The 12586-nt window shown below is 40.9% G+C and overlaps 1 protein-coding gene across 1 annotated transcript in view; it reads right to left on the reverse strand.

Moving 5' to 3' along the window:
- Positions 1-12586, reverse strand: part of LOC140950915 (uncharacterized) — a 107923-nt gene that overhangs the window by 25522 nt on the left and 69815 nt on the right. Inside the window, exons 50-65 of the mRNA XM_073400130.1 lie at positions 11854-12138; positions 11044-11252; positions 10003-10290; positions 9217-9388; positions 8669-8815; positions 8515-8589; positions 7966-8208; positions 7072-7277; positions 5941-6107; positions 5058-5208; positions 4158-4314; positions 3981-4013; positions 2548-2619; positions 1600-1774; positions 1156-1222; positions 194-361 (exon numbers count right to left, since the gene is read on the reverse strand). Coding sequence (XP_073256231.1) covers positions 194-361; positions 1156-1222; positions 1600-1774; positions 2548-2619; positions 3981-4013; positions 4158-4314; positions 5058-5208; positions 5941-6107; positions 7072-7277; positions 7966-8208; positions 8515-8589; positions 8669-8815; positions 9217-9388; positions 10003-10290; positions 11044-11252; positions 11854-12138 — 2615 coding nt within the window. The remainder of the gene's footprint in view (positions 1-193; positions 362-1155; positions 1223-1599; positions 1775-2547; positions 2620-3980; positions 4014-4157; positions 4315-5057; positions 5209-5940; positions 6108-7071; positions 7278-7965; positions 8209-8514; positions 8590-8668; positions 8816-9216; positions 9389-10002; positions 10291-11043; positions 11253-11853; positions 12139-12586) is intronic.

Consider the following 12586-nt stretch of genomic DNA (forward strand, 5'->3'; position numbering starts at 1 on the left):
GAATGCGACTTCACTTTGTTAGTATGCTATGCTATCGACGTCGTGGCTTTGTGAGCACCCTATTGTCTTGTCACGTGATGAGTCAAAAGAATGTTTGCTTAGGTTTTTTAATATAGTTGTGAGCATGCATAAGGAATCGGCCAAAGAGCCTTTGGGTAGGCACTGCTGTAAGATGTTTAACGTTTCGTCTTACCTAACCACACCTTTGACCCACAGTAGCAAGGATCCGACGGCGGGGTTGTTTGTTTTCTTCTCTAGGTAATCTCCACCGAAATGGGGCTTCTTAAGATAGGGCTCCACCACTTCCAGGGTGCTCTCAGACAGCTCCATTTCGTCAAATACTCCAAGCTCCTCACGGAATCTGTCAAGAGGAAAATATGATTAACTCATAAGGAACTAACACTCAAATTCTCATCTCTCATGTAATATGTTTACATTTCAAGTCTCATTTTTGTTTTCTTCCCCATTTGTTTCTCCTTTTCATGGAGTCTATACGGAAAGTTACAAAATTTGATAACTGTAAAGTACCGTGTGGCACGACATTTTTGCGGGTTCTAATTTCTGCGTTTTTTCGGTTTTTCTTGTGATCCTCAAAAATAAGTTCCCGCAAATAAAAATTACCCCAAACATTTTTCCTGCGAAAATTTACTCCAGAGTAAATATTCTCTAAGTTAAATTCGCTACACAAAAATACAGTACCAAGAAATCGTGTCTGTTCAATCACAACTTGTCTCTTTCACTCAGAAACAACGAAATACTGTCTTATTGCTTGAAAATATGTTTTTCTATTGGACGCCACTCAATAAAGACGAAAATAATACAATGCTGGGCACTGGGTACTTTCTGAAAATCGCAAAAATTAATTCCCCGCCAGAAAAACCAATCTGTTCTAATCGCAAAAATTAGTTCCCGCAAAACACCAAAAATCGCCAATCCGCAAAAATAAACTCTAGCAAAAATTTCGTGCAACACGGTACTTAAAGAAAGAAAAAACTTATCCTCTCAAGCGATTATTTCCTTGCATTTACCCCAGGGCGATTTGAAACAACGCCACAAGTTTGCCCTATGCTATACATGCATGTACTTGTCAGGAAATGTCCTTTTAATGGCTGTATAAGAGACGTTTGATCAAGCTATAAAACTTCACTGTTTTACCGATCTAAATTTGCCATCAGACGTTTAGCTCCCTTGTTCCAGGTCAAATCAGAAGAGGGCGACTTCACTACAAAAAACAACAGAAATGGACAACTTGCAAAGAGTGTCATCATAACACAAAATTCCCGTTAAGGTATATGGTAAAAACAAATAAAGAACAAGAATTTACGTATTCCGTTTTACCAGGATGGTGCCTTAACAAATTCCGGAAATAACATCCTTTTAAAAACGCCACTAAATAAAAAGGGACCAGTGAAGTTGTAGCCCACATACGTCGGAGGCAACAACTAGGAACCCACTGTGGAACGCGAGACAACTAGAAGTTAGTCTTAAGCACAACATATTGCCTAAAGCTGCATGCCTTTTTTTGATGTTAGACGAACACTATCGGTTCCAAAGGTGTTTCTTATCATAAAATGGAATGACTGGGATCATCAAACATACCAATGATGATGATGGCGGCTAACAAATCTTCAATTTCATTGTCTGGTTTTTGTAGAGCCCTCAACTCTGCGAGTCCCTGGCCATCAAGACTCTTTAAGACTCTCTTTGTATCAGACACAACAGCAGCTGCCTTGTAAACAGCACGTTCGTGTGCGATTTGGTATTCCGGAAGGGCCTGGTAACACAGTAGAAACATAAATTAGACTTAAGGGCCTCACATTTTCGAAAATTTTCTCCTTTCTTTGGCGAAATACTAACACCAAAGGCACGACGCTAGAGTATTGCTATAGAGATTTTCATTTGAGTGGTTGTATCTGCGCTGCAGGAACTCTAGTCAGCGAGCATACTAGGGACCTTGAGCAACGGCGACAGCGACGGCAAAGGCTTCGAGAACATAGAGAAAACAAGTGGTTTAATAAGCAAAACAACGACTCTACACGCGCACGTTCACGAATTCAACTCCGAAAAATCAGTCAACACTTGACACATGCAATGAGGTGGAACAATATCGACGAAATTTGAGACAGGGCGAATTTACTTAAGTGACGTTTTCGCTGCCGTCGCCATCGTTGTCGTGGTTGCCTAAGTCCCCATCTTCCGACTCAGGGAAGGGGAGTGTGAATGGAAAGGGAGCCCATTTCCTATCCCTCACCCCACTTTAGCGTCGAAAGCTTGCTGGTAAGCCACTGGGGTACGGAAACCATTACCCTATGCCAGGACATTGTGGCACGGTACAATCATAAAATGGGCTTCATCGTCGCGATTTCCCACAAAGCCTCGCGTATTCCGTTCCCCATCCTATAGGGTCGATGTTTTGACTATTGAGGACATGGGGGTAAATCATTTCATTAAGCACGTTATTTTTAACTATTCTAGACTAGGTAACAGGTCGGGGTCCCTTTCTTCACCTACATACCTATTTAAATTAGGACCCTGGGTAGAGCTCACCTTCTTCAATTTCTGTATTCTTTCTTGCTGTCTTCTCACAAGCCTGACCTGCTCTTCTGCAATCGCCTTGTCCTGAAGTAAAACATCAAGGATTCTTAGCAAAGATACCATCATATAATTCATTATTATATAGACAAGAGTGGTTTAGTGGAAAATAGACCACTTGTTAAGTTCGTACGAAACTACATCCGGGACTTGAATATATATCCTCACCAGTGGCGATATTGATTACGTCATTTCCCGCTCAGACTGTTGTTTGTGCACAGTTTCCCAAATGCTACGAGGAAAATGGCGAGCGATAGATTCGTGAAGTCATCTGAAGCTGACATGAAATCTTTCTCTAAGGAGCAGGAGAATGTCGATACGAAGAAAAAACTTTGTATGACTTAAACTTCAAGGAGTACCTTACAAGTGAATGAAAAAGGCGAAAACTTCAAGAAATTCCTGCCGCCGAACTACAGCAGTTGGCGATAAAGTTTGTGCGCGGAGTGAGGAAGAAAAATGGTCAACACTCTTGTCTATATAAGAAAAAGAAAATTGCACGGTGGCTTGAAGATATGACTTTTACTTTCTAGTGGTGAAAAACAATTTTTTACTCACTCGACGCCTTCGTTCCTAAAATACTGTTTTCACCGCTCGAAATTGAAATTCATATCTTTGCGCCGCCGTGTAATATAATCTACGTACAAGCCAACATACCATTCCGATAAAAAAAGGGCCATTACTATTTCTTAAACGATGGACAATAGACCACTTGCACGATGAAGTCATGTTACTACTGCGACCCGAATCCCTCAGGTTTTGCTTTCTTTTGCAAATTTAAGCTTTCTTTTTTTAAACCTCGCTAGGATTTCCAAATGTAAATGTTGTAGTTGATTTCTTATCTCGGGTAATTTTTTGGGTATGGTAATGAATGCTAATAAAGATGAAACAAAGGGAAAATAAAAATTACCTGAGATAAAAAATAAGTACAACAAATGTCAAAGGAAAAACGAAAAGGATTATGGATGTAGAAGTAAAATGACGCCATCGTGCAAATGGTCTATTCAACTACTGGAAAATTCCGAAAATAAGCCCCGGGGTTTATATTTTTCAAAGACCCTTTTTGAGAGGCTTATTTTTGACGGGGCTTATGTACGGAGGAACTTTGCAGTTTCAAAATCGATTGAACTAACTCGTAGTGGGAAGGAAATTAACCATTTTTTTCTTTGTTTTACTTTTTAATTGACGGCAAATTCCAATTACAACCCCCCCGGGGGGCTTATATTCGGAGGGGCGATTTAACAGAGGGTGTTTTGCGTTACGATTTTAGGGGGCTTATAGTTGGAGGGGCTTATACATGGAGGGGCTTATTTTCGGAATTTTACGGTACCTTTCTAGAAAACAACATGCATTCGAAGAGAAGTGTAAGCAAAGCATTGCATTTTCATTACCTGGCCAATCTGTAGAAGCAACTGGAGATTACCCTAGGAAAAACAAAAAACAAAAAAAACCAAGCCAAATTAGTTTAAGTAGCTAGCAAAACTTCAACTATATCGGGTACTTGTGGTAACACCTCATGGGAGATAAACAAGCTGAACTCGGCGCGGTGAACGACAACACAAACACACCTCTTTCTTTTGTTCAAGGACCATCTTTTCATGCCCAAGTTGAGTCTTGAGTTGTTCTGCCAGCAGAGTTCCCCGCTCAATTGTCTGCAATGCTGCAGCCATTTGTTCATGTTCTCTCCGAAGAGCTTCATGGCGCTTCTTTACTACGCATATAAACCTGGAAAGAGATGAGGACATTAAAAATCAAATGCCTGGGAATTTAGGCGCGATCTACCGAGCAGTAATAGAGGTTAAGCAAGACGTTTACGTCACACGGGAAACGCGAATTTGTACCACGTGACCAAGTTTCCCCTTTACTTGTTGTTTACAGTTTATTATATCTACACTTAAATTAGTAGTTTCACGCAATTTGTTATCCATAAGAATTGTTTTGAGCTGTTTTTATCTGCTCATTTTCTATTTTCAGAAATTCTCAACTTGAATCTGACGTTTGCCCTTTGCCGTATGCGTGAAGCTTAAACTCTCCAATTTCTCAAAACAAACGCCAAAATTCACTTTTTGTGTGACGAAAGAAACTCAGTCATCTTTGGACATTTATTCTATCACCTGAAGAAAGAAAAGTCATCATCATTATCATCATCGTCGTTGTCGTCGTCGTTATCATCAACATCATCATCATCATCATCATCATCATTATTATTAATGATTACGATCAGCTCTAGATCGACCTCAAAGCTCAGTCATTTAGAGTGCTGATAGATATATAATCCAGTGACCCGCTATTCAGCCTTCGCCAGGGTCAAATGTGACTTGATTTATCTGGTCTACCCCACGTTCCTTTCTACATTTTCCAGCGGGCAATTGTACAGTTTCTCACATCTCAAGACTCAGAATATAACACAACTCACATTTCATTTTACAGAGTGAAGGTTTGTTAAATCACACAGGAAGACGTCTTACCTTTGAACAAATACTTCAAAGCCAGTGTTGGTGATGTGTCCATATGTTCCACACTGATCGTCGCCAGAATCTTGTTGTTTTATTGATAGGTGCATGGATGCCAACAGGTGAGCCAGATTTTCTTTTTGTACCGGCGAAAAAATCTCCACACCTGATGGTAGAGATTTGACCCCGCTTAGTGTTCACTTACTCTAGCAATAGCAAGATTGAAACTTTTTCAGAGACATTTTAGAACTAATTCCCAGTAAGGCACGCGTTGTGCAGCGGAGGCCATCTTCAGAGTCAAATTAAAGAAGTTCATTCATTTAAGTAAACTATCAAAAGACCATTCGATGACTATCAAACGACCAATCGATACGTATCAAAAGACAATTCGATACTTTCGATACGTCGACATCGATAAGTGGAGGGTTTCCGTCCTAATAAATACTGTGTAGAGTGCTTAATATACCTTCGAAAATGGACAGTTATTAAAGACAGTCAAGGTAAACGTTTGCAAACATTTTTTGGTAACTCTATATGTTCTTTACGTTTGTGAAATCCTGTTTTCCTGTCATAAATCATTGATGAGTTTGACCATAGTTAATGGAGGTGACTGGTTATGAAGCCCGGCAAACATCAAAGGAGCAAACAAAGATGCCAAGATTTATGTTAGAAGGTCCACGACCCTGCACAATCTTTTGTTTTGCGTTCATACGTTATGCATGAATTACGTAACCAGCACGTTTCTATTGGTTAGTTCCTCAGTACGGAGTAAACAACTATTGTGTTTTGTGCAGGGTCAAGGCCAAAAAAGAGAACAAAAACATACAACAAAGAACTTTGTCGGGTTTCATAACCATTCCCTCTATTAACTATGGTTTGACGATAGCTTTTTAATTACCTTTGAGTAAGTGATACGCATGCGCCACCAGCGCTTCTTTGTCCCAATGGGGTAACAGAATGACCGACACTGTGTTAATAAGAGATGGGAAATCACGGCAGCACTTCTGAAATCTGCCTCCCAGCGATGAAACTGTCAGCACAATGCGAAGGTTTTCTCTTACGGTCCTGGAAATGATACATTAAAACCATCATAAAGAGTTTTGACAAAACCAAGACGTGGAATGGATTGTGTGAAGTATGGTATTTTTGAGACCGTATGTAAAGGTGAAGAGTCCTCAATTTTTTTTTACATCGGTAGCTCGAAATAGTCATCTCAATAACAAACCTGAGGCTGAAGGTCATTTTCCCTCCTCTCTCCATCAGTGATGGAAAAAAGTCGAACGAAGAAATTGAGGTCAACACCTACGAATCGAACTCGGGACCTCCTGCCCAGAAGACCGCGCACCAACCGACTGCGCTAATCCTTCCTCTTAATGTGTCCATAGATAAACAATTTCGTTATTATTAAGGTTTCCGTAATGAACACTACCTTTGTTTTAGAAATAGGTATGACTGCAGTTATTTGTTTTGCGTTTTTGTTGTCTTATGGTGTCGCTTGAGCCAGGTGTGGGAGGCTTGAAGTGGGATCTTTCCAGTCCAAAGGCCAGATGTTTTAAAGGCACCCCAATAGTCGCACGTTCTATTTCAATAGGAACTGTTCCCATCGAATGGCTACAACACCAAGACCACATTTATCACTTTGGTCCACAAACACATGGACAATCGATCTAATATTTTACCAGAACTCGAACTACATAAGCGTATAGGCCCCAACAGAGGAAAACGCTTGTGCATGCACAAGTCATAAGAGCGCGAAATTTGGCTTTTACAAATCACAACGTTAACATGTGCGAGAGTTTTAGCTTTACCCCTCCCTCGTGGGGAGGGTCTTGCATAAGCACAACCATATTTGGACATGACCACGTAGTGAGATGAGAGAGAGACGCTGTTTTTCGGTTAAAGATTGGAAGAGAGAAAAAGCACAACGCAGTTGAGCTGATCACAAGTGTACACTACAAAGAGGCACAAAACCAAAGCTAACGCAATTTAAAATTAGAAACTACTAAATTTATTTTCACTAGAAGCTTACTTGAGGAAGAAGTTCCAGGCAACATCTCTTGTGTAAGCAAGTCCAGCTTGAGTGACTTCTGTCCTGACGGCATTGATAACTGAGGTCTGCCCCTCCTCAGTGAAGAGGTGCGATATTGAAGAGGACACCAAGAACTCGCTTACGAGAACGAGGAAGTCTTCATCATTCAGATCTGACTCTGGTAGTAGCAACATCAAATGCTCGCCCTAGGAAAGAGGTATGAAGTTAGTTTTGTTGCAGACGTTTTTTTTTCGCAGTTTGGGGCATGAAATTCACTGCGGTAGGAATAGGTTAGTTGGTCACCTGGTATAGCGCTAGTCTACAGCGCCTGAGGTCGCACGTTCGACCCTCCAGGACTGGACAAATGCTAAGGAGTCAAGCTTTTATGACCACATAGAAATTACGGTCCCATATCCACAGAAAAGGGAAAAAAAGGCGTTCCAAATAGTTCTGCGTGTTAAATGCAAGGACCTTGTTTATGGTGGCCTTTTTATTCACGAGGGAAAGCAGGCTAACATGGATGGCCCACACGAACAAGAGCAAGAGATAATAGTCCATCGTGGTTAACCACAGTAATATAGTGTCAGTAACCATTGTAATATACATATTGACAACGTTTGTTGTAAAGAATAAGAAAGATAGCGACAGCAAGAAGAAATTTGCTTTTTTTTTTTCTTTAGCAGCCATACAAAGTATGGACAATATACAGCTGTTATCAAGTGTTAACACGAGAGCTATTAAATAGCACTTTCTTGGACTTTTCTGATGTTTTTTTTATTCAAATGATGGCTACTGAGTATTAGATTGCTGTGGTGGTGGTGTCGTTGCACACGAGCCTTGCAAAGCTCGTGGTGCTATCCATAATACAATCAGCACAATAACCAAAATCCTCACCTTGACTCCTGCTCTGGTATATGCAGAAACCAAGTCAGCCTTGAAGCTATCAAGTGTGTACCTATCTGCTGCAGATAGGGCTGAAGAATTGATGCGAAACACAGAGTAACCACAAAGATGAGCTGCTAACTGGGCCAGGTTTGTACTTATACCGGGCGATCCCTGCGATATCAGCAGTGCATGCCCACACTCATGGGGACACTGTAATACACGCACAAGACGGCAGATTGTCTCCATCACATCCTGCCAAACCGCAAAAGTAAGAAATAAACATCGGTAAACGGCCAGGCAACTCTCAACATTGAGACTTCCCATGCAGTCACTTTAAAGTAACTGGGCAGTGTGGTAACTGGTGGCGTCGACAAATCGGCAAGTAAACTTCTTCAGTGCCACCACTTAAATGAAAGTTACTAAGCAGTACTTTGCTATAGTACCTTTTTTGTTGCGCTTTACAAGGTGGTTTTAGCGTATGTTTCTGTGGATAAAATCGTACCGTGCGATTACTCGAAAGGAGAAAAAAATATCCCAAGAAAGAAAAAAAAAGGTTACCTCATAGAGGGTGATTCTTAGTCTCGGGAAATCCTTGTTGTATTCTTCGATGCCATGCGATAACACCGCTTGTACCTAAAGAAAAGTTTAACAGATGATACGTTAGTTAAAAAACTCACACTTCTTATAGAAAACCATAGTATGCACAACCAACCTTTTTTATATCAGTAACGTTTCTATAGGACAAATGCACATCATCTTCAACTCCCTCAGATGAAGCGGCGCCAATCACCTCAGCAGTAGTGTCATCAGAATCCACCAGGTTAGTAAAGAATGGAGTAGACCCTGTCACTATTGACAACTGTCAAATGTAATAAGTAAGGTATCAGTAAACAACAACATTCCAAACACTAGGCCATTTCCGAGTTACCTTAAGCCTCTGTTTCAAAGCGAGGCTAAGAGCGATTCCCATGCAACGGAAAACACATTTTTACAAGAGAGGTTTTTCATCTAGCCTCGTTTTGTAAGCCCGAGTTCTTGGAACTCGAAATGGCGTAGTACCGTGTTCAGTGATAAACGTGACGTGTTACCAAATAAAACGAGCGTATCGAGACATACCCCGCCAAAATTTTCTTTCTTTCCCTACTGTCAACTTTTGGAGAACTCGTTTCCTTTGAATCTTTGAAAGAGCCACGGACTGACCCATGAATGACAGTAGATGTGTAACGAGAGCTAACACATTCATCTCTTTTAATAGTTTACCTGCTCGTCCTCAGTAAACCGTTTCTTGGCAGCAGTCAGGAAAGCCTGCTGGAACCTCTCTTTATCAACAGAGTCAATCAACCGACGACCATACACCCAATCACATTCATGTTTCCATAACAACAGAAGATCTTCTGTCAAACAGCCTGGACGCAACGTTAGGCAAAGATTCCTTTTAAAAAGGAAGTGAAAAAGTGTTAATAAAAACTTCGAACGACGTTGTGTAAGACGACAAAAAGTGCTACTAAGATCAAAATTAAACTTTGACGCAGTTTTTCTCGGGTTAACACGTCCTTCATTTTCAAGAACTAGTTGGTTGGTCTCCCAGTTATAATGTTCTTTAACTCTATGTGAACTAAGACTCATAACCACGCTGTTTTCACCTGATTTCGTCAAAAGATGATAACCAATGAAACATGTTTGACAGCGACAACCGCTAAAATCAAGCACTGCACTGCGAATCATGATCAAAACTTGTTTATCCCTAGTATGACAAACAATTTCTTCAGGAAGTTTCGCACTGAATCAGACAGAGCACGTTGAAGATGGCACCCAAAAGCGTTAAGGAAGCAAGTCATACACACTGGGGGGTCACGTGCCTTGAAAGCGCATAAATTAAAACCAAGCTTAAACCTGTTTAGAACAGAGAAGCAACGTATACGGTGCCGTTTCAAACACGGTTTCACGTAAACGTGTTGACTTGAAACATTATTATTGGTGTTAGTGATAACCAAGCTACAGATGCAAAACGTTTAACTAAACTCCCGTGAGGAGTTAAATCCATACCTGAACACCATAGTCAAATCCGTCATAGTAAAAATATAGTGACATCTCTGAGATGTGGGTAAAAACATGCTACGCAAATGATCCTGAAGTTCTACAGTCACGTGAGTGATACCAGACAGAAGATCCCGCATGGCCTTATCCTGGTCCCCAGACCCATGGTGATGGGAGTGTCCCTCAACTGTTGCTTCCTGGGAAGAAGTGTCGCTTGCGGTGTGCTGGGACTGACTAGCGTGAATGATAAAGTGTTTCTCCAATTGCTGTGTATAGATATAATGTAGCTCCCTTTGGCTGAAGAAGAAGAAAATATTTCTTAAAACACAACACAGAACCTTGACACTCAAGCAGGTTACTTAAGGCAAGAGGATTTTCAGCACTGAGATCAGTTTCACCACATTGGCACAAATTTCCTATTGTTCCAACCATATATGTGGGTCGTTTAAACCCACTCTTGCGAAGTGTAACATCTCTATTATAATCATGACTATGATTTCATGTTTGCTGTGGAAATGGGACAAGAGTGGTAGCCTGCATTGCTGGCGTTTTCTTCGGCTTCCTGAATGTCTGTCTCCAAATATTTATGTTGACATGCCATGCTGAATTCCAAAAGTGTGGCGGTGTTGGGGCACCTCAAGGGGTGCCATTTTTAACTCTCCCCAATCTACTTTAATGAAAAAATCAAAGATGGCGGCCACGGTATTTAAAACAAAAATAAACAAACAGCTTTTCCCATCAAAAAACACGCCTGCATTGCGGGCTATCGGATTGGCTACCCGAGGGAACAGAGATGGACCTATCGAGCCGGGTCGGGATTGTGCTCTTTGTTACGACACTTAACAATAAATCTTTAGGCCATATAAAAATCCTTACCACTGACCAAGTTTGCTATGACACGCAGTGGGGCAAGAGAAACAAGGAGATTACATAGTTCGAAACCTTAACATCCTTTCTTTTTGTTTTTAGCATGTGACCGTTCCGTGCAAAAGGCTCATATCTCCATCCTGACCTCACGATTCACGAATAACGTATACGTAATCCACTTACCTGGGGAAAGTAACGCTAAATAAAGCGAAGTGACGTAACAGCCGACTGTGGAGTCGCACAGTGGATGGAGGAGAGTAAGGATTGTACGATGACAGGTAAGTGACGTCATGTATTTCACGCCACTGGTAGGTCTCCGGGTCAAACACGCCGCCATGATCAATGTGTTGACGAACCAGTTGTTGGGCGGTTTGTGCCCCAAACCTGTTCACCTGACATGAAACAGAAAACATATCTTAACGCTAAAGGAAAGTACTGTCTTAAAAGGAATGTAAGAATATGAACTAAAACGAAGTTTAAGTATAGCGCAGTAAAACCTACTGTTTAAATGTTTAAATGAGAAGGACACCCTTGAAGTCCACTGATAGCGTGACTGACATGACATGCATGACAATGAAACGAGTGCTAATGCTCTTGTTTAAAATCAACGTTTCTTCGAAGCAGAGCACACTGTTTGTAAAGGCTAGAAACTGTGAAATGCGGACGAGCTAACGCACTTGTGGGATGTTAATTGAACTCAGAATGCTGCATAGTATAATAGGCATCACTTCGTGCAGTATTTCAACCTTTCGTTCCATCAACAGCCAGTGCTTGCTTAGATTGCCAGTAGAAGCTCACTCACAGCAGTTTCTAACGTTAAAAAAGCCAGACCTAACGTAAGAAGAGTTACCGCATTTATTCAGCCATAAGCCGAGCGATTTTTACACACATCAAAGCTAAAGTTTAGTGAAATTTGAGCCCAAGAGGGTTATGCAGAGTCTATGCGTTCAAAGTTTAGGTATGCGTGCGTAGGTTAGAATCATCTCTTTTTACCCTGCTGAGGTTCAGATCATCCACTAAACAAGTCAATCTCTTGTTTCCTTTAGGGACAAACGTTCTGGCGTGTTTCCACTCCAAACAGGATGACATTTCTCTCCAAAGACTTCTGGAAGTCGTGAACTTGTTGCAGAACACTGTCAGACTCAATACTTCCCCAATATCGCCGCCATGTTGTTTAAGGCGGTGACGCAAAATCGACGTCTTGCCACAACCGGCTTCACCGACCAGTAAAACAGGTTTACCGCCATCGCTCAGTAGGCCAACGAGATGCGAAATTCGCTGTTAATAAAAGGATAAACAAGGTATTACACTTCTCCTACGATTCCCCCACAACAATTAATCGAGTACAACGTATGGAAGAGAAAACAAAAAGAAGCTATTAGAGTGACCAACGTTAATATTCTCTTAACAATAATCAAAACATGATAAAAAACAAAGGTTATGAGAGTTAATGAAATGATCACCAAAAGGGAAACGCTTTGATTTTTTAACGAATTCTCTCAACTAACGTTTTAATTAAAAGAAACGTATGCAGGTCAACTGGAAAATTTGAATGTGGATATTTGGACTTAAGGTGTTTAGTAAGTTTTCCTCGCTATACATGTCTATATATTACCGTTCAATAAAAATGGTTTACATTTCTTGAAGGAATATTTTTCTAACCGCCGCAACTATTTTTTCTTAACTTCAGGTTAAGAATTGTGCTGGACAGCGGAAAGTCGCTGGT

This window comes from Porites lutea, chromosome 10 (genome assembly GCF_958299795.1).
Source record: "Porites lutea chromosome 10, jaPorLute2.1, whole genome shotgun sequence".
NCBI classification, from domain to species: Eukaryota; Metazoa; Cnidaria; class Anthozoa; order Scleractinia; family Poritidae; genus Porites; species Porites lutea.